The 23,357-nt window shown below is 39.5% G+C and overlaps 1 protein-coding gene across 1 annotated transcript in view; it reads left to right on the top strand.

The window, feature by feature from the left end:
- Positions 1-23,357, top strand: part of LOC114643102 (zinc finger protein 271-like) — a 63,608-nt gene that overhangs the window by 6,879 nt on the left and 33,372 nt on the right. The window contains exons 2-3 of the mRNA XM_051935645.1: positions 4,265-4,706; positions 17,047-18,265. Coding sequence (XP_051791605.1) covers positions 4,295-4,706; positions 17,047-18,265 — 1,631 coding nt within the window. The 5' untranslated portion in view covers positions 4,265-4,294. The remainder of the gene's footprint in view (positions 1-4,264; positions 4,707-17,046; positions 18,266-23,357) is intronic.

Genomic DNA, 23,357 nt, shown 5'->3' with positions numbered 1-23,357 from the left:
GGCTCAGTTAAAGTTTCTCATGGAACCTCCCCACAATTTGAAATTCAAAGAGGAATTTGTCAACATTGCCCCTTACCACCCATACCCCCCACATTTTCTCCTTACTTCTGTCTTAGTTTGTTGGTCACTCAAAGAGCACTTAAAGGTATTTAACTCAATTAAAAAAAGAAATAAGGATCTCCCAGCTGGCAGATGACACTACTTTTTTTTTTGGAAAATGTCAGTGAAGTGCATACAGCACTTGATGTTATTAAAACATTTTCAAGCAAATGTGAAATACTGGCGCTGAAACAAAGTAATCAAACTAAATTCTGTGAAATTCCTGTTAAAACACAGTTACTTACTTGGAAATTAAAATCAGCAAAACAACAAGAACAAGTGAAAACGGTGTGCTAGACCTTAATCCAGTTGTAACTCCATTAAGTAAACAATTAACTCATGGCTGACTAGAGATCTGACCGTTCATGGCAGATTCTTACTACCAAAAGCTGAACGCTTATCTCATATTTCCTATATATTTTCAGCTGTAGAAATTTTAGACTCCTCTTGTACCCTTCTCTTCTTTCCAGCCTTTAGCAATTGAAAAATAAAAGTAGTAAAAGTTTAATAGATGTCATTGAACTTAATCATCAGTTTGTGTAATGTTAATGCAAATGGCCAGCAGATGTCACTAGGGAGGAGAGTGTTAAATGCTTCAACCTGATTTGCAATGCAGTTGCTTCAAATGTTTCCATGCTTCTTGAGGCTTCCCTCTGCCCATTACTACTTTACACTTCTGATAAGTCGTCTTCTTTTGGCTGCTTCCATTAGGGGTTGCCACAGTGGATCATCTTTTTCCATCTCTTTTTGTCCTCTACCTCTGTCACACTCATCACCTTTATGTCCTCTCTCATCACATCCATAAACCTTCTCTTAAGCCTTCCTCTTTTCCTCCTACTTGCCAGCTCTATTCTTATCATTCTTCTCCCAATATTCCGAGCATCTCTCCTCTGCACCAAACCAACGCAATCTCGCCTCTCTGACTTTGTCTCCCAACCTGAGCTGACCCTCTATGTCCTCATTTCTAATCCTGTCCATCCTCGTCACACCCAATGCAAATATAAGCATCTTTAACTCTGCCACCTGCAGCTCTGTCTCCTGCTTTCTGATCACTGCCATCGTCTCAAACCCACATAACAACATAATAATAATAATAATTAATTACATTTATATAGCACTCAAAGCGCTATCCACACAGGGAGGAACCGGGAAGCGAACCCACAATCTTCCACAGTCTCCTTACTGCAAAGCAGCAGCACTACCACTGCGCCACCTGTGAGGACATAGCTCACTACCATCCTCTAGACCTTCCCTTTCACTCTTGCTGATATCCGTCTGTCACAAATCACTCCTGTCACTCTTCTCCACCCATTCCACCCTGCCTGTACTCTCTTTTTCACTTCTCTTCCACAAGCCCTGTTACTCTGTACAGTTGATCCCAAGTATTTAAACTCATTTGCCTTCTCCAATTATACTCCATGCATCGTCACCATTCTTCTGACCTCCTTCTCATTTACACACATGTATTCTGTCTTGGTGGTCCTACTGACCTTCATTCCTCTCCTCTCTAGAGCATATCTCCACCTCTCCAGGGTCTACTCAAACTGCTCCCTAACAATACATGCAGACAATAAGAATAATAAAAGATGAAAATATAGTTAGAAAACAACAACAACATTTATTTATATAGCACATTTTCATACAAAAAGTAGCTCAAAGTGCTTTACATAATGATTAAGACTCTTACTTCTGTACTTTGCAGAAGCCCCCTTGGCAACAGTTCCAGCTTTGAGTCTTCCTAAGTAAGTCTCTCTAGGCTGAGCGCACCAGGATTTAGGCAGTTTATTGAATTCTTCTTGGCAGATCTGCCTTCCATTTAGGAGCTGTGTGAAGTTACTTTATGGTGGTGGAGTTTGGCGGAAGGATTGGCACGCCAAAGTTTTCCCTGCAAGTTGGAGGACCAATTGCAGGACCCGGCTGAACAGGGGGTTGCCAACAAGGATCGCAAGCTGTTTTGTCATGTGGTGGGTGTTGCAACACGCTGTACTAGTGCATGCTTCCCAGCCTGAGATCTTACATCTTCTCAAGCTCTGTTAGATTGTATGGGAAGCATCTGAAAATCTGCCAGGTCTCTCCACAGCAGTTCTATGGGGTTTAAGTGTGGTCTTTAGCTGGACCACTCTTGGACACTCAGAAACTTGCCCCAAAGCCAGCACATCATTGTCTTGGTGGTATACTTTGTGTCATTATCATACTGAAAGGAAAGCCATCTCCCCTGTCTGAGGCTGTGTGTACTCTGGAGCAGGTTTTGCTCAAGGTTCTCTCACTATTTGTCTGCATTAATTCTTTCCTCAGTTCTGACCACTTTTTCCATCCCTACTGCTGAGGAGCACCCCATAGCATTATACTGCCACCACCATGCTTCAATGAAGGGATGATATTAGGCAGATGATGAGCAGTGTCTGATTTTTGCCAGGGACAGTGCTTGGAGTTTTGCCCAAATAGTTCAAATTCTGTCTCATGCAACCGTGGAATCTTTTTCTTCATGCTCTCAGAGTCCTTTAAATGTCAGTTGGCAAACTCCAAGTGGTCCGTTATATGCCTTTTACTCAATAGTGACTTCCATCTAGTCACTCTACCATAAATGCCTGATTGATGGAGTGCTGCCAAGATTTTCATTCTTCTAACTGGTTCTCCCAACTTCTGAAGCTCTGTCACAGCAACCATTAGGTTTTTGATCACCTTTCATGACCAATGCCTATCTTGGAATGTTACTCTGTTTGGCTGGACTGCACATTCTAGGTGAAATCCTGGTGGTGCCAATCTTCTTCCATTTCACAATTATTGAGGCCAGAGTATCCCTGGAAATGCCCACAGCTTTAGAAATGGTTTTTATCCCCTTGTCCTTATCTATGCCTGACCACAGTTTGATTGCAGAGGTCTACAGAGAGTTCCTTGGACATTTTGGCTTAGGTTTCATTGTGGCATGCAGTTTGAATTGTGGGCCCTTACATACACAGGTATGTGTGCTTTTCTAAACGATGTCAAATCAATCAGTTTGTCACAGGTGGTCTCCAATGAGGTTCTAGACCCATCTGAAGAAGAATGAAAGCAAATAGGATGCACCTGAACACACTCTCAAGAGCTACAGCAAAGTGCCTGAATACTTCTACTGTTGAAATGAGAGAATACAATTGTTAAACTTTTCTGAAAATGTATTTTCATGTTGTCATTATGGGTTATTGATTGTGCATTAATGGGCAAAAGTGTCAAATGTATCCATTTAAAATTAAACCTGCAACACTGTCAAGTGTGCAGAAAATGAAAGGCTCTAAATACTTGATGAAGCCTCCATACGGTTTATCCATCCATCCATCCATCCATCAAGTATCCAACCCACTATATCCTAACTACAGAGTCATGGGGGTCTGCTAGAGCCAATATACGGTTTTTGTAAACTGCTTAATCCAGTTATAACAGCATACATTTCCATGCATTGAGTGGGATTGGATTTTTTTTTCTTTCCATAATGCTATCCCACCGTACTGCTCAATTTTATATGTTTTCTTTCTAAACTTCAACTGGTAATGCCTGACAATGAGTTTTAAAGAAGTTATTAGGAATTTGAAGTTTGTGTTATTGCCGCGCAGCTCCAGTAGTGCGAGTTTAATCCTCAGTCTGTTTACTTAACCATGTGCAGTTTTCATGTGTGCCCTGTTTCTGCCTTTATTATTAATATAATAATAATAATATTTATTCTCACATGTTCTAAAGATTCATTGACAAATCTAACTTTGCTTTGCAAGGTAGTGTTAGATCGATACGGAGTCTTTTGACTTTGGTATCAATACCAGCTTTCAGACCGCAGTATTGGTATCGAGTTGGTAAATAATGGTCATCCCTACATACCACCTGACCTCTCTCCTCTTATCAAGATCCTCTTTGAGTAGAATATTCTTGAAGGTTAGTAATTGGTTGGTACTTATCTGGTTTCTCCTCTTAGGGTTACCCATAGTAGATTGTTCTTCTTGTTTCAGCCTGTTGGACCTTCCCTCCACTGATAATTTGAAATAAAGAGTACTGTGTTACTATCAGCATGCTATGAACGTTCAATCTTTATGTAAACCTTAACAGAGAGGGTGTTGTGAAATGACATTCAAGTGACTTCAGATCTAAGTGATGGAGTTTTAATTAAGTTTATTCCTGTTCTTTTTACAGAGAAAAGGAAAAAGCTGATGTTTACTGGAACATCTCAATGGATGTGAAACAGGAAAGCTGTGATGTGGACAGAAATATCATGGATATTAAGGAGGAGGACTGTGAGTTGGCGTCCATCTACCTTAAACAGGAAAGTCTGAGCATTAAGGAGGAAAACCATGAACTGCAGGCAGTGGGCATTAAAGAAGAAGATGAAGAGAAGTCTGTCAGTATTGAAACACACAACTGTACAAATCTGAACAGTGTAAAAGAAGATAACCTTCATGATGGGTGTCAAGATGGAGTGGTGACCAGGTTAGACTCTTCTCAAAGCAGACAATGTTCATCTCCGGAGCCTTCTGTCAATGTGAAGACTGAATCATTACAGGCTAAACCAAATATGAATGAGAAAACTACATCTGTTAGAGCTCAGGAAAATCGGTCACCATATACAAAGAAGTCTGAAAAAAGTAAGTGCAAAATAAAAAATGGGCAAGTTTTAGGGTTGGGGTTTATGGGCGTGAAAGGTCAGATCTTGCGGTTTTTATGAGAAATACTGTGTTTTATTGAGTGCTTAAATGTAGTTTGAGATTTCATCAATGTTTATGTAAGGTTTGCAGTTTTTCATGCAAAAGTCCTAAACATGTCCTTGGTAAAGAGTGCTATACAAATATACAGCTGCAAAAGAAGGTTATGAACCTTTTGGAATTTCCTGGATATTTGCTTTAATTCATCTTAATAATGTGGTCTTATATTCAACTATGCTCCAAATACAGACAACCTAAGCTAATAACTCACAAACAATTGGATGACTTCTTGTCAGTCCTGAACATTCACAGTCCACTCTGTGACCCTCCTATCTTTACAAACTGGTTGACCCTTCTTTAATAGTAATGGCCTCCACCAAACTTCATGTAGCTGCTAACCAGCCTTGAATTTTAATCCATATCTTCTCTCCAAACTTTTTTTGGTTCCTTTTATTCTTGAGAGCTCTTTTCTGATCAGTTCTCTTTAGGTCAGGCCACAGCATCGCGTGTCTCTTACTGGCCGTTCCAGAACACCAATTTCCTTATGTTTAACTCTTTGTCTTTTTTGACTTCTTCCTGTGTTTTGGCTCATTGTCCTGTATCATAACTCAACTTTTGTTAAGCTTCTGCTATCCTTATGTTTTGCTGTCAGATTTCTTGAAAATATTTTCAATTCACTGTCCCTTTGATCGTGTCAAGCTCTCCAGGCTCTGAAGAAGCAAAGCAGGCCAAACCATGATGCTCCCTTCACCTTGAGGCTTTAGTATCGATGTGCAGTTGTCTCCTACCTCCAAACATGATGTCATGTGTTTTGTCAAAAGAGTTAAACTTTTTCCTCGTTCATCTACAGAACATTGTCTGTTCTGGAACATCGAGGTGATCTTTTACAAGTTTGAGATGTGCAATGATGCATTTGTTAGATTATACTGATTTCCTTGGTGTTGTCCTTCCATAAACAACATTCTTATTTACTGCTCAAAAAATTAAAGGAATAATTTTTTTAATGAGAGTATAGCATCAATTCTGTGAAACTTTTGGGCTATTGGTCTGGTCAGTTAAGCAGCAGAGGGGGTTGTTAATCAGTCTCTGCTGCTATGGTGTTAATGAAATGAACAACAGGTGCACTGGAGGGGCAACAATGAGATGACCCCCAAAACAGGAATGGTTTAACAGGTGGAGGGAGGCCACTGACATTTTTTCCCTCCTCATCTGTTTTTTTCACTAGTTTTTGCATTTGGCTACGGTCACTGGTAGCATGAGGTGATACCTGGACAATACAGAGATGGCACAGGTAGTCCAGCTTCTCCTGGATTGGCAGGCACATCAATACGTGGCATTTGCAGAAGGTTTGTTGTGTCTCCCAGCACAGTCTCAAGGGCATGGAGGAGATTCCAGGAGTCAGGGAGTTACTCTAGGAGAGCTGGACAGTGCCCCTGTAGAAAGTCCCTAACCCATCAGCAGGACCCACCGGTATCTGCTCCTTTGTGCAAGGAGGAACAGGATGAGCACTGCCAGAGCCTACATAATAACCTCGAGCAGGCAGGCATAACACTGGTGTGAATGTCTCTGACCAAACCATCAGAAACAGACTTCACGATAGTGACATGAGGGCCCAACGTCCTCCAGTGGGCACCATGGAGCTCGGTTGGCACTTGCCTTAGAATACCAGAATTGACAGGTCAACCACTAGCGCCCTGTGCTTTTCACAGATGAGAGCAGGTTCACCCTGAGCACATGTGACAGACGTGAAAGGGGTTGGAGAAGCCGTGGAGAACGTTATGCTACCTGTAACATCGTTCAGCATGACCAGTTTGGTGGTAGGTCAGTGATGGTATATCTAGGGAGGCATATCCATGGAAGGACGCACAGACCTCTACAGGCTAGACAACAGCACCTTGACTGCCATTAGATATCAGGATGAAATCCTTGGACCCTTTGTCAGACACTAAGCTGGTGCAGTGGCTCCTACGTTCCGCCTGGTGCATGACAATGCCTGGCCTCATGTGTTTGTGAGTTCCTGGAGGATGAAGGAATCGATACATTGACTGGCCCCCGCAGTCACTCGCCTGACCTCAATCCAATAGAACACCTCTGGATGGGACATTTTGTTTCGGTCCATCTGACACCTCAGACTGTCCAGGAGCTCAGTGATGCCCTGGTCCAGATCTGGGAGGAGATTCCCCAGGACACCATCCGTCGTCTCATTAGGACCTTGTTAGGCATGCATACAAGCACATGGGCACCATACAAACTACTGAGTACGATTTGGAGTTGCTGCAATAAAATTTCGGCCAAATGGACTCGCCTGCCTACTGCATCATATTTTCCCTTTGATTTTCCGGGTGTCTTTGAATTCAGCCCTCTGTAGGTTGATCCTTTTCATTTCCATCAAACGATGTGGCTGCCATCCTTTCGTTCCTAACACATCACCATATAATAATAATAATTCATTACATTTATATAGCACTTTTCTCAGTACTCAAAGCGCTATCCACACAGGGAGGAACCAGGAAGAGAACCCACAATCTTCCACAGTCTCCTTACTGCAAAGCAGCAGCACTACCACTGCGCCACCTGTGAGGACAGTCCATAGCAGTAGAGATAGCCAGCAGGATTTTTTTTCCATATTGAGATCTGATGGGTTTTCAAAGTGTTCCTTTAATTTTTTTGAGCAGTTTATTTTCCTTCACATGGACACATGCACAGAGATTTTTCTGCAGGCCCTTTGCTCTTCCCCTCTGTGTTTCTTTTCTTCACCTCTGCTTTCACACGGTGATCTTTGCAGGATGCCCACTCCAGTACTGAATTTGCTCCATTTTTGTAGACAGTTTGGCTCCCCGTCAAGCCTTTCAAAATGCTTTATTCATGTTTTCCAGTTTTATATAGCTCTTCAGATCTTTTAAGGTCCTTGTGACAACCCTTAAGAGGTATCTGGATGGAATATTGAAGCTCTGAGGGTGTTTCATACCTTTTATCTATTTGTTTTTCTTTTTTTTTTGCCATCTACACAAGAGCTAGTTCAATGTTTAGTAAAGGTACTTGTATTCAAACCTTTGTGTTTGTTGGTCAGAGGGCAAAGAAAGCTTTTGCAGTTACCAGCAAATCAGTAATTAAATGGTGTCATTGCAGAAAACAGTCAAGAGCAACTGGGATTCCTTACTAGGAAGAAGTTAAACATTTGACATATGATGCAGGACAGATTTTATGTGTGACGACACATTTTTAGGAAGGCATCACACACTGCAGAAATTTCTGTTGACTGGAAATTGGAAAATATCTCATTTTATACAAAAGGTGATTGGGATGATCCAAGCAGCTATAGGCCAGTAAGCTTAACATGGATCCCAGGTAAATTAATGGAAGGAATTTATTAAGGAAAAGATTTTGCAAGACATGGAAAGAACAGTTTTACTGATCAGACCTCCCTCATGTGACGTGTAATTTTGGCCACACAGCTAACTTAAGGCACAAGCTTTCCCTCTGTCGCCATCCTTGTTTCAGTGCTGCTCCATTACTTTATCAAACAAATCACCAGGACCAGATAATATTTACCCTCAAGTTCTTAAGGAGGCTAGAGAGTACAGATATAAACCCTTGAAACATTTTTAGGAAGTCACTGTACACTGGAGAGATTCTGAAAGACTGGAAAATGGCAAATATCATCTCATATAAAAAGGTGATAGGGCAGATCCAAGCAACTATAGGCCAGTAAGCTTAATGTGCATCACAGTAAAATTAATGGAAGGAATTATTAAGGATAAGTTTGAGCAACACTTGGCAAGGACTGGAGTTATTAGGAACTGTCAGTGTGAGGTCAGAAGAGGGAGGTCGTGTTTGACTAACATGCTGGAATTCTATGAGGAGGCAACAAAAGGATACGATCAAAGTGGAGCAGATGAGATTATTTATCTTGACTTTCATTAAGCATTTGATAAGGTGCCACATGAGAGGTTGGGCATCAAACTAAAAGAAGTGAGAGTTCAGGGTGATGTTTGTAGGTGGGTGCAGAATTGTCTCAGACACAGGAAGCAGAGTGTGATGGTGTGAGGAACCTCATCAAAATTGGCTGATAATTGGGTGATTGTAAGAGTGTTGACACATAGGGGTCAGTGCTGGGTCCATTACTATTTTTATTATATATAAATATTTGGATAGGAATATGAATAACAAGCTGGTTAAGTTTTCAGCTGATACTAAGCTAGGTGGATGGGCAGTTAATCGAGAATCTTTTGAATCATTACAGAGAGACTTGGGCAGATTTGGAAGGCTAAATTTAATGTAAGAAAATGTAAAGTACTATTTGGTTCGCCCCCTGCTCGCTTTGCTCGCCAACACCCTGGCCTGTGCTATGCACCAGCCACGTTGCGTCTCTGCCGCTGGCGTTGTGAAGAAGGGGGCTGAATGCACCCCGAGGAGACGCGGTCGCTCCTCTGAAACCCCCTCTTAAACGGTGATACAATGAAATACAAATAGTTTTTTTTTTTTTTTTTTTTTTTTTTTTTTTAATATATATAACCTCCTCTTTGCTCGATCAGCTGCTGCCGCCGCCGTACTGCGTGATCTACATCTCGTGCAGCGCATTGAACATTTCAAAGCCTGTACAGCAGCTGTCCTACTCTTTTATTTCCGGTCCCAGGCGTGGTTAAATCTCTTGGCACAAAGTCTTGTCTCACAGGACGTGAGCTCTTGATATTTTTTTAATTTTAAGAATCTAAAAATGTAACAACATTGCATTAAAGTTCGATAAATTCTGAAAAGAATGATATCATACATATATATGTAGGTTTTAAAATAAGCCCGATTTAAAGTGTGACATAAAAACGTCACATAAAATCATTGCACAAAATCATTGCACTTTTAGGCTTAGGATTTTATATACTGTATATATAGTAGATTTGGATAGGAATATGAGTAACAAGCTGGTTACGTTTTCAGATGATACCAAGATAGATGGATTGGCAGATTATCGAGAATCTGTTGAATTATTACAGGGAGACTTGGACAGCATACAGGCTTGGGTAGATTTATGTTAGATGAAATTTAATGTAAGAAAATGTAAAGTGTTACACATAGGAAGTTAAAGTGTATGGTTTGAATACACAATGGGAGGTCTGAAAATTCTAAGTACACTCAATGAGATGAATTTAGGAGTCATAGTGGACTCGTCTCTATAAACTTACAGACAGTGTTCAGAAGACATTAAGAAAGTTAACAGAATATCAGGTTATATAGCGCCTTGATGTGTGGAGTACAAGTCCAAGGAGGTTCTGTTGAACCCTTATAACACACTGGCGAAGCCTCATCTGGAGTCCTGTGTGCAGTTTTGGTCTCCAGTCTACAAAAAATACAAAGTGGTGCTAGAAAAAGTCCAGAGGAAAGCTAATTCTATGGGTGAGAGGTAGAATTATCAGAAAAGATTAAATGAGTTCAACCTTTTCAGTTTAAGCAAATGGAGATTAAGAGGAGGCATGACTGAAGTATTTAACATCATTAAAGTAATTAGAGTAGTGGAGCCTGGCTGTTACTTTAAAAAGAGTTCAACAAGAAAATGAGGACACAGCTGGAGACTTGTTAAGGGATAATTCCACATAAAGATCTCTAGCGGACTAAAAAACCCAGCTGAGATTCCCACCGTTGATACGATGGTCATTTATTTATTTTTTCAGTGGGGATCCTAGAAACGCACCCAGCCTTGGCCCGATTCACACACACTCCCTCGCAGAGACAAAAAAGCAACCAGTAATAGAAATTAAAGAATATTAAATGAAAATGATCCTTCCCCAGTTCCCTTATGGCGATTAACAATAAACATGAATTCAACAATAACAAGTCACTAACAAAAACCACACACGATGAAGTCCATGATAACGGCAACTGATAAAATGAAATGATGGCGGTAGGTAGTCCAGAGATCAACACGCTGTATGTGAATGTAAAGATAGTCCTACTGGTTTTTCCTGATGAGATGATGACGTGTCAATGGGATCAGGAGCGCTCCTTTTTTTGCAGAATGACAACATATCCTCAGACAGTCCTCATCCTGGAATTCTGCCCCCTTTTTACTCCAAACCCACCTTTGCACATTGTGTTCAACAAGTGCTGTTTTGACTTCATCAGTCTACAGGACTTGTTTGCAAAATGCATTGGGCTTGTTTAGATGTTCATCTGCAAACTTCTGATGCTGAATTTTATGGTGAGGACTAGGGGTGGGCGGTATGACCAAAATTCTATATCACAGTATTTTTCTAAATTATCCCGGTTTCACGGTATTCGACGGTATTTTTTTCCACATGCATGAGTGGATGTTAACCACATTTTCCACTGCAATTACTGGCTAAGAATAACCTATTCCACTGTCAAGAATATTGTACACTGTACAAAAAAAACATTTTAATGTGCACACAATTATTAATACAGTTTTGCATGGCCCCATAAAGTGATCAAGGGGGTGGCACTAATGGAGAAGGTATCACATTGCTTGACAGATGCAGTCAAAATATAGAACCTTTTTATTGAACAAATTTTGCAACAACAAACTATAATTTTGACAACATATTTTCAACCATACAAAGAGGCATTTAGACTTAGTAAAATATCCAGAAGTGCTTGTCAAAAATTGTATTGCACCGAATATGTCTTAGAAAAGGAATAAATAGTAAATATTTTTTGTAAACCAACTACACTTTCTGTTAATGTTAACAATCTCTGTCCACTGATACGTTAAAGTGACTTTTTAAACAACTTTATCATCATTAAACTGCATAATATTTAAACTTATAAATAATAACAATAAAATAAATAATAGTATTATTACTGATAGTTGCACTATTACTTCAAGACTTCAAGCCCAGGTGCATTACACAGTATTCACCAAATTAAAATAAAATAAAACAAGTGCAACTTGGTGATGACGTCTTTACCAACTAAACCATCATTTAGGCAAACTGCATTAATATGGACCTTGCTTCAAGCTAAGCTATACTGGGAAGAAAAAAACAAACTATATGTCGAGAACAAGGTCAACTTTTCCACTTTATTCTCGCCATTTATGTTGAGATTAAAGTCGACATTTCCACTTTATTTTCATAGTTTACTTCATAATTAAAGTAGAATGTCGTAACTAAACTTCTTCCTAAAATCAATGTTTAATCAATTACTTAATTTACCTGTCATAAATTAATGCAGCACATTAAATGCTTTGTGTTATGTTCCCCGACCCAGTGGTTAATCACTACACTTCTTAAACTGACTTCCTCTGCACTAAGAGAAGACAGCGATCACCATACAGAATCCATTCACTTCATGATATTCCTGCTTTCTGAAAATTTTAGAATGCTAAGATAAATACTTGATATCATTTTCATGATGAAATGCATTAAAGCAGGTATTACACATGCACGGTAGTGAGGCGGTAGTGCTGCTCCCTCGCAGTAAGGGGTCCCCAGGTGTATGTTCAGTGTAGAGAACTTTATGGCAGGTGTGACGAGGCTCCAAAAAACTGGATGTATGAATGGGTATCGCACAGGTTTAAGTTAAATATTGTGTAAATGTTGGGTTTGTGATCTGCTGGTCGGAGACACGAACACAGAATTCAATGCATGTTCTTCTGAGCGGGCTATCTTTATTGCATGCATGCTGTCTCTATCTGACGTACACTACCAAAACCCCAGTTCCTATCCTTCCTTTTTCTTTCACCACATAACCAATCACCACAAAATTGAAATTAAAACTAGTTATAAACTTAGCCCACGGAGTGTTCAGAACTTTAAAAATATCTTCGTTATACATGTTTAATTATGCCATCCATTCAGAGTTGCGCCCATCTCTGAACGAGTCGCCAGCACATCGAAGGATGAATACAAGCAAAACATGCACTAGCAGGGTCAATATAGCACAACAAAACCCCACATCCTACATGACTGTGAAAGGAAACAGAAGCGCCGAGTAAACCCACCAGAAAAACATGCAAATGCAAGGCAGGCACGCTGCCGTGCCCCCATACGATTAATGCATGCTTTAATGCATTTCACCATGAAAATTATATTAAGTATTTATTTTAGCATTCTAAATGTTCAGAGAGAAGGAAGATCATGAAGTGAATGTATTCTGTTTGGCGATTGCTGCCGGCGCCTCCTCTTAGTGCAAGAAGAAGTCAGTTTAAGAATCACTTAACACAAAGCATTTAATGTGCTATATAACTTATGACGGGGTTTGAGAAAATCTAGTAAATTAAATATTCATTTTACGATGAAGTTTAGTTTACGATGTTCTACTTTAATGACAAATTACGAGAATAAAGTCAACATGTCGACTTTAATCTTGACATAAACGGCGAGAATAAAGTCAACATGTCGTCACACTAGTACACAGTACCCAGGTACATTACACTGTATTGAAAACAAATAAAACAAGTACAACTTGGCTTGCAGTATTATCCAGTAGTATAGAAACAGTATTTACACATCTCACCTTTTAAAACTAAAGTATCTCCAGGCTCTCTGTCCATTTTCACCGCGCAGCATTCCTATGCTACCGCCCACTATTTGGTGGTGTAGCAGTGAAAAAGAGCCCTAGTACAACAAATCTGTGTTTAGCAGTGTAGCAGTGAAAAAGGTCCCCACTTGAACAGTTTCCCGCTGCGCCACGTTCCGAACATCGTTTATGCAATTTAAACCGGTGTTGCAGTATAAGAAAAATCCATATCATAAAAAAAAATAAAAAACGGTTTTCGGTATGAACCGGTATACCACCCAGCACTAGTGAGGATGCAGGAGAGGTTTTCTTCTGATGGCTCTTTCATGAATGTCATATCTGTGGTGGTGTCACTGCAGCAGAGGAACAGCACATCACTACTCCAGAGTGTGACTACAAAACATCTTCATGAATCTTTAGGGGATTTGAATTGCCTTTCTCGCAATCTTATGAGCAGTTCTCTTGGAAATTGTTTTGGTTTTCCAGACTTCAACTTGACCTCCACTTTTGTTGCTAACTGCCATTTCTTAATAACGCTAGAAACTGAGGAAATGGCTCCTTGAAAACTCTTTGCTGCTATCTTGTAGCCTTTTCCTGCTTTGTGACCATTAATTATTTTATTTCTCAGAGTGGAGTCTGAGAATTGATACAGCTTTGACATGTGCGTCACGTGGCCATTCCTAATGATGACTGTGAACAAGCCAAAGCCCTTAAGGAGCTAATTTAAAGTCTGACATCTTGGGGTGTGGGGGAAGTTATCCAAGACCTCTGATCACTTGGGGTGCCCATACATTATTGGGGTACTCCTTCCTTTTCTTATACTACAAACCAAAATTAATATATGAATCTTGTTTAAATTGCAGAATAGAATGGCGGACTTTGAAGATCAGTTCGTCTTCAATTAACTATTCCCAGTAACAGTTATTTTGATCTGGGGGCCCCAAACTTTTGCATGTCACTGTATATGAAATGCCACGAAAGTGTTCGTGTTGGGTAATGCTATGTCTGAAAAGAACCATTCTCTCGCCAGTGTATATCGTGCTTCCAAGTTATAGGACTTAAAGGAAGAAATCCTAATCTTTCTACTATAGAAAATGGTTGAGTATCCAAAATGATAAATTGCAATTACTTTTGAGTGATACTCTTATGTTTTGTCCTGTCCTGATCATATTTCTGGTTCTTTTCAAACAGTGCCATTACTGACAGCTAAGACACATTTGTTTCCTTAGCGGTTTTCCTGCTTTCACTGCATTGCTGAAAGTCGTTGTGCTCAGCCGAGTGTTGTACCTACAAGTGTCTCATCAAATAAGTTGCTCCAATGTCTTTGCTTTAAATCCACCACAACTAACACCTAAATTTTTCATTTTAAACATCACATATAACATTCCTATCACTATTCAGATACTTTAAGATATTTCCACACAGCAGTTATTTTCTTAACCAGTTTCCACTCTGTGCACTCTGTCAGTTGTACACGTGTCCTCAGATTAACACATTCCATGTCATGAAATCGGTAGACCAGTCAACCAAATGCAAGCCGATTTCACAATAAACAGCAAAAACTGGGCAATTTTAATTCAAGGCTGATTAATTTGTGTAACACTACTGTTTAATTTAGTTGTATTTATTGTTTATAGCGCTCTTCATTGAGTGCAGGATTAGACTGATTGATGTTTACAGCCATAACAGAGATAATAATTACATACGTGAACACACACATTAGAGCATATAGACAGGAAAACCTGGCAAATTTTAGTTTACTTAACATAAATAAGTCCTGATAGTAGATACCCGTAAACATTATAATGGTGAGTATAAATGTCACCAGCGTGTCACAAAGCTTACCAGTCCTGGTGTCACCTGCCACTCTCCTATAGAGCTGAAACACCAACAGCTTCTCATTTTTCTCTGAGGTAACATCAGCTTCTTTAGGCCTGGGCACTGAGGCATCACTCATCCATTGTGCCGTTTTCCTTGGTGAATTAAAGAAGCCATTTTCATCCATCCATCCATTTTCCAACCCGCTGAATCCAAACACAGGGTCACGGGGGCTGCTGTAGCCAATCCCAGCCAACACAGGGCACAAGGCAGGAACCAATCCCAGGCAAGGTGCCAACCCACCGCAGGACACACACAAACACACCCAGCACACACTAGGGCCAATTTAGAATCACCAATCCACCTAACCTGCATGTCTTTGGAATGTGGGAGGAAACCGGAGCGCCTGGAGGAAACCCACACAGACACGGGGAGAACATGCAAACTCCACGCAGGGAGGACCTGGGAAGCGAACCCGGGTCTCCCAACTGCGAGGCAGCAGTGCTACCCACTGCGCCACCAGAAGCCATTTTGTTGTTTGTTTTGGTGTAAAATGGTTTTAGTTTAATTATGCATAAATGTCAGGACAAATTCTTATTATTGAAAGTGCCTTTTTCATGCTTGGCATGGCATTCTGTTTTATATAATACTTTCAGTAATAGCTGAAACAAAGAAACATTTTTCTTTCCTTTACCCCTTTGCTTAGCAGAATAAAAAATTTATCACATCTGAATTATTTATTTTGTAAAGTTATATTATACATATTCATTTAAAAGGGGATTTGCAAACATTTCAGTCACACCCTGTAGAAATGACAGCACTTTTTCTACATGGTTCCCCCCTTTTCAGGGCACCGTAATGTTTGGACCAATTGATGTCAGAGGAGTTTGTGATTCCTCAGGTGTGTTTCATTGCTGTTGTTTTGCAGGTCTAAGACACCTCGACTTGCTTCTACCCTTTGGAGTCTGTAGAGGCTATTGTTCAACATGAAGACAACAACTGTGCCAATGAGGCTGAAAAACTAATAAAACCATTATAGACATCAGTAAAACTTTAGGATGACCTAAATCAACTGTGTGGAATATCAATAAGAAGAAAGAATGCACAGTTGAGCTCAGCAATCACAAAGGGACAGATAGGCCAAGGAAGACCACCACTGCTGATGACAGAAGATGTTGCTGCAGATTGCATTTTGATTACAGCTTGCACATCCTGATAGTAGGATATTGCATGTATATCTGTAACATCTTAAATGTACCACCCCATACAGACGACATGATGTGGCTCAGGGTGACTCAGAGATTCCTCACCGGTCAGGCAGTTCACACTGAAAAGCCGCCATCACCAAATATCCCACAGCTGTTAAGACCTGTAAGAGAACTGAGATTGTGTGATTGCTGTGTGATGGTCTCTGTAATGAAGGCACATATTCAGCACACACTTCAAAGAGGATGACAGTAGGGAGTCTAAATCGGCTTCTAATTCAGTCATCATCATAATCCAAAATGTCACTGTGATATATCAAAACTCACATATTCTAGCCTGTCAAACATCAGAATGTGAAATGTGCAATGAAATGGGATTTTCTGTTCAGTTCATTTTTCTACCAGGTGTTGCTAAAATGCCAACACAAATAAAAAAAGTCTGCGTGGGACTTACAAATGCTCAAAATTTGCAGTAACTTTAAGCCAATTTAAACGCCAAGTTCTAGTTTTAAAAATCCGAACTTTTGTGTGAGAATTGGCTTTCACATGTTGCCGAGCATAAGGAAGTTTTATACATGTGGCCCTGCTAAGTAGTTGTAATAGGGAATATAAAATTAACAAGTTGAGTGTGCTTTCCATGTACAAGTAAAGTTTTATAATTGCTTATGCTTATCAAAAGTTATTCCTAATTTCAGCCACCATGTATTTAATGTGAGTTAATGTTAATAATAAGGCAGTGGATTGAAAGTAAGCTCTTTTTTCCCCCTTTTCTTTTAAACTTTGTACAGGAAACAAAGATCAGTGCAGTTTGGAATCTGGAAAAGAATTCTCTGGCAGAAGTGCTCTTCAGAAACAGACTAGAGTTCACATGGGAAAGAAGCCATATTGCTGCAAACAATGTGGTAAACAGTTTTCACGTATAAGCCGTCTGAATGACCACAATAGAGTTCACACCGGTGAGAAGCCATATTGCTGTACTGAATGTGGTAAACAGTTTTCACAAATAAACAGTCTGAAGGACCACACTAGAGTTCACACAGGAGAGAAGCCATATTGCTGTACTGAATGTGGTAAACAGTTTTCAAGAATGAGCAGCCTTCGTAGTCACAAAAGAATTCACACGAGAGAGAAGCCTTATTTCTGTAATGAATGTAGTAAACAGTTTTCACACATAAGCAGTCTGAAGCACCACACTAGACGTCACACTGGAGTGAAGCTGTATTGCTGTAATGAATGTGGTAAACAGTTTTCACACAGAAGCAGTCTGAAGTACCACACTAGCTTTCACACAGGAGAGAAGCCGTATTGCTGTAATGAATGTGATAAACAGTTTTCACAAATGAGCCATCTTCAGATACACACTAGAGTTCACACAGGAGAGAAGCCATATTGCTGCCAACAATGTGGTAAACAGTTTTCACGTATAAGCCGTCTGAATGACCACACTAGAGTTCACACCGGTGAGAAGCCATATTGCTGTACTGAATGTGGTAAACAGTTTTCACAAATAAAGAGTCTGAAGAACCACACTAGTGTTCACACGGGAGAGAAGCCATATTGCTGTACTGAATGTGGTAAACAGTTTTCAAGAATGAGCAGCCTTCGTAGTCACAAAAGAATTCACACGGGAGAGAAGCCTTATTTCTGTAATGAATGTGGTAAACAGTTTTCACACACAAGCAGTCTGAAGTACCACACTAGAGTTCACACTGGAGAGAGGCCGCATTGCTGTAATGAATGTGGTAAACAGTTTTCACACATAAGCAGTCTGAAGAGCCACACTAGAATTCACACTAGAGAGAAGCCATATTGTTGTAATGAATGTGGTAAACAGTTTTCACATTTAAACAGTCTGAAGAACCACACTAGCTTTCACACAGGAGAGAAGCCGTATTGCTGTAATGAATGTGGTAAACAGTTTTCAGTAATGGACCTTCTTCAGAGACACACTAGAGTTCACAACAGAATAAAAAGGGTAGCAGTTCAAAAATCAGTCCAGAAAAATGGGCACACTTGAGGACTCGAGAGTGAGGTTCACTCCTGTCTTGAAAAGTAAGCAAACTAAACTGTTGTTGACAAATTAATCTGTGAAAGAAGCCATATTGCTGTTTGAAATGTGGCAAACAAATCTGTCAGAGGAGTTCTCTTCAGAGACGCACCAGAATTCACACTGGAGAGAAGTACAGCTGAACTGTCCTGACTTAGAGTGAGGTTCACTCCTGCCTGGACAGTAAGCACATGTAACTGACTGGAATCCATCCTACCTAGTGTTGTGTCAAAAACAAATCCACACAGAGGAGAATCAGAAGTTTATATCCTTTTTTCTTTTCCAGAAACAAAATTAATAACGGCGTCGTACAAACTGCTTCTCACCAAAGCCCTACAGCCTCCACCATGCGCCTAGCTCTGTTTTAATAACATACATATTACATATAGAACTATTTACAATATATTATACACATTTCATCAGAAAGAACTCTTTACAATATACATAACAATAATAATATTTTTTTACATTTATATAGCACTTTTCTCACTTCTCAAAACGCTAAGCAATTGCAGATTAAGGGCCTTGTTCAAGGGCCCAACAGAGCAGAGTCCCTTGGCATTTTACGGGATTCGAACCGGCAACCTTCCGATTGCCAGTGCAAATTCCTAGCCTCAGAGCAGCCACATAATAACCTCACATAATAAATCATAGTTCAGCTATATAATAATATATTTTTCTATTTTTATATAACAAAAAATAAAATTAAATAAATAAAATTAAAAATGCATAAAAATCCTACTTTGAGCCATTGACTGATGGCAAAAAATAAAATAACATACCTTTCCAAAAACAAAAAAACAGGGTGCCATACAAACAGCTTCTCGCCAATGCTTATTAAATAATAAATCAAATCAATTACTAATAATTACAAACACAGACTATTAATACAAAATAAATAAAATGTAAAATAAAAAGGAAACTCCAAAGTATCCATATGGTGATGTTGTACACCATGCTGAATTATATTAAAACTCTGTGGCAGCGCACTTAAAGAAGATATGCTGTTTTTTAAAATTTAGTTTTGTTTTTGTTCGTTTGCTTTTGATAATAAAACATACAAAGACTGTATACAAGAACTCAGTGGGGGGGGGCACATTTGTTATTTAACACTTGAGAATTACCAAATAATATTCATGTCAAATAAATAGAATAAAATTAGAAAAGGCTTGGAGAGAGCAGACTTGCCTGTACAGCATCCACCATCGCCTGAGGTTGCCTGCAGTCTGTGAGGAGTCACATTAATTATCATTTGTACTACAAAATACCATTGGTATGAAACTAAGGACACATAAACAATTACTTTTGGGGAAATTCATAACTAAAAGCTACAAAAAAACAAAATATAAATCAGAATACACTTTGCTACACATACAAAGGCCAAGAAAATTTGGAGGAATTAATCTCGAGAAGCCATATTGCTGTACTGGATGTGGCCGACGAGTCTCACAAACCAGAATTTTCTGGGCCACAAAAGAATTCAGACTGGGTGCCACCTCCAGAAGTGAGCTTAGTTGGAGAAGATCTACACCGGGGACATCAACCCCTTTGTCTTGGCCTACCACCTCAAAGAATTTCAGTGTTCTGAAGTTCCTCCTTTTTATTTTGGTGTTAAATTGTTTATTACTGAACTGTTCTTATGTAAAAGTAACGGCGGAATTTTTTTTTGCACCTAGAAAAATATTCTTTCAGAGAGCTTTCATAAGGTACTAGCAATGGTAACTTGTCAAAGACGTGTTTTAGAATGAATTTCAAAAGGATTTGATATCTTATGACTGATAGGCACTGATAGTGTGTGACCAGGAGGAGGTCACTTCACCTGCTTGTGCTAATAGTGAAAAAACAAAAGAAATGTAAGTAATTGTGTCTCAAATGTTGTAAGTCGCATAATCATAATAATAATAATTACAAGAAAGTTTAGTAAAATAACGCCCTCGGCCAAAAGGGGTTTCCTGTTCCTTAGAGACTTTGTATTCCGCTCTCTTGATTTACTTACAGTGTGCTTTCTTGTTTGTTGTTGTAAATTGTATGTTGCTTTGAATAAATTACAAAATCCTCAAATTCACCTATCTATCATCTCCAGTCATCTGACGGTGACTCCTGCACTCAGCTTTCTGTTGGCCAAACCCTGTGACTTAGCACATTTATCAGAGGTCCATGAAGCCCCTCTTTTACATGGTCTTTCAAGTTGGAAGCTGAACAGACTGAGTGAAACCAAAATGGCCAAGGCAGTGTGTGCGGAGGAGCCTAACCTCATCTCTAGTGAACTGGGCTTCGATGTAGAAGAGAACATCTGAGCTGATATCTCCACATTCAGCTAAATCCCAACTCACACATTGCAGACAACCCATCTGTGGGCGCCGCTACGGCCTTTCAGACAACGGGCTCTGTGCAGTAAGCTTGAAGTGCTTGGCCAAGGCTGCTGAGAGACGAAGATTCATCTCACCATTCGGACTGGGATGTGAGATACTGTCCTTAGAGAGGTGACTTGCTCTCCATCGTGAGCTCCAAGGAAACCGCTGGTAGCAAACTGAAAAGTGCAGTTAAGTAACCGATCAGTTAAATCAGCAGCAACACATGCAGTGGATTTAAAGCTTTAATCAGACTCTGTTTTTCCTCCATCGAGAAAAGTGAGGAAAAGAATCGCGCTGAACTGGAGGAGATTAGGATTTTATATTTAATGAGCAATGTAGTGAATTTAATTTAAGTAATGTTTCCCAGTACCGTTTTCTTGTGAACATTTGTTTTTGTATCTGGGATATCATCTGTGGAATGAATGGTGGAAATAAACTGTCTGCCTAAGCAACTGGCTGAATAATTTGAAACGCAATAATGTCTTATTTTTCTTCTTCATATCGTTTTAAAGACAGAATTATTGACATAACTAATCAAAGTGCCGACTAATTTGCATTGTTGTGTGGCTCAAAATTAAAAATGCATAAAAATCCTACTTTGAGCCATTGACTGATTAGTGTTTCACTGTTTGTTCATTTGTTTCTGTTACACAAAACTGTTCAATAAACAAACTAAAATACAGTAATTTAATATACATAAGTAACTGATTATTTAAACTGTTTTGTACTAGAAAATAATCACTGAGTTATGTCTGCTTTACAGAAAAATATTAATTGCTTGAAGGAAATATGACAAATTGCAATTACTACACAGTGACTTTCGATTACAAATTTAAACTAAGCGATATTTTGCAATTGAGTTTTTTAATCAGTTGTCCTCCTACAAACACATAATTTGGAGCCATTACAAATAACGAAAATCATAAAAATTGTGTACAAAATACAGAGCCGTTTCAGCTCTATGAAGACTCTACAGAATCAGACGGCCATCGAAGCCACTAAGGGCCCCCCAAGGTGCAACTTCAGCCTCAGTATATTTGGGGAGTATGAACATTACCTGTCTGTTTGTAGCCAGCTAAGCCCCATCATGTGTTTAATGAAGCACTTATATGCTTAAAATTAAACATTTTATTTAAACAAAACTCAGCTGCAGTAGCAGGAAAGCTTTGGCTTGTGTTTGTGGAGTAATCAATTCAAAATCAATGATTATCACTAGACAGTCGTGTCGCGCAATGAGTGATGTCTACCGACACGTATGATGAGAAGACTAACTGAGAGTCAGGAGGAAAATAACGGAGCGAAAGTCACATTGATACCTAAGATGGCATGAAAAACGGCTTATCAGAAAAACTTGAAGGGGAAAAATGTGCACAGAATAAAGATAAAGCATTTGTTTACGATGATGCAATGGATCAGAGGTGGGAAGTAACAACGTAAAACAACTTCGTTACTGTGCTCAAGTAGGATTTTTACGTAGGTTATCTGTATCTTGTGTATTTTATTTGTTTCAGACTTTTTACTTGAACTCACTGGATTTCAAAGGGAAAAGATCTGTGCTCTCAATAATAAAAATAAATAAATATCCGTAACTTACTAGGTTGCCAATAATTTTCTGTGTCCGAGAAATAGGGCAATATAGGTCCGATAATTTAAATAAATTATTCACATGTATATGTGACATGGAGGTACTATCCCATAATATTTATTTGCACATTACATGTCTTTGATTTCTGCGTATATAAAACATTAAGTGTACGGGAGAGAAGCGAGAGGAACAGCAACTGTGGTGATTTAAACAGCGAGGATATCGTCAAACCAATGTGAAGCAACGCTGGGCTTATTAATGATATCGAAGATACAAGGAGGTCAGAAAATACGCCCCTTACAAGTGGCTGGCACATAAACGAGCCTTGGTGAATGAGTCGCCTTTTGTCCCTGCCATAAAAACACGAGGTGATGGCGTTCAAAATTCACCTTCCGATCTTAAAGAAACACATAGAGGTGAGCGTGCGGACATGAACTGTAAGAGAGGAACAACTAAAGGGCTTCTGGTTGTGCAGGAATAGTTGGCATTCGCAGCAGGGTGTCGATTAAAACACTTGGAAAGTAAATTTCACATCCAAAGTTTAATTTGCAGATTTAGACGTACATACAAATGTGTGTGGTCGACAATAAAAAGTTCAACTATTTTTAGTTCTCAAATTACACATAAAGGAAAACAGATAACGTTGCCAAATCTTACACATATACTAATCACAAAGTTACAATACTGAAGTTGGTCACTAGATGTTGGAATGTGACGTCACCGTCTCTGTTTTTTATCCACATGTGCCAGAAAGCCGCTTTGGGGATCCTCCGGGATCGATGTGCCTGCTGCGATGTTTGCTGAATGGTTCGATGTGGTGAAGCACAATGCCGACACACAAATGTATTCGTGGTGCTTTGATATTCAAGCATCGCATATTCCACAGCAGCGTATCTGAGCCACAGAGAAAAAATTTAAGGACATGGTGAAAAGTTCTAATATTAAGATTAATCTGGATATTTTGGCTTTAACCTAGAAATATCCACTTTAGCCTCGTAGTTTACTTTATCATTAATGTAGACCGTCGTAAACATCATCTTAAAACCGACCCAGTTGTTAATCGCTATGAGCTTTTGGGGCTTCCTCCTGAACTGACAACAGCAATCGCCACAC

This window comes from Erpetoichthys calabaricus, chromosome 1 (genome assembly GCF_900747795.2).
Source record: "Erpetoichthys calabaricus chromosome 1, fErpCal1.3, whole genome shotgun sequence".
Classification (NCBI taxonomy): domain Eukaryota; kingdom Metazoa; phylum Chordata; class Cladistia; order Polypteriformes; family Polypteridae; genus Erpetoichthys; species Erpetoichthys calabaricus.
This window is presented reverse-complemented; position numbering and strand designations above follow the sequence as displayed.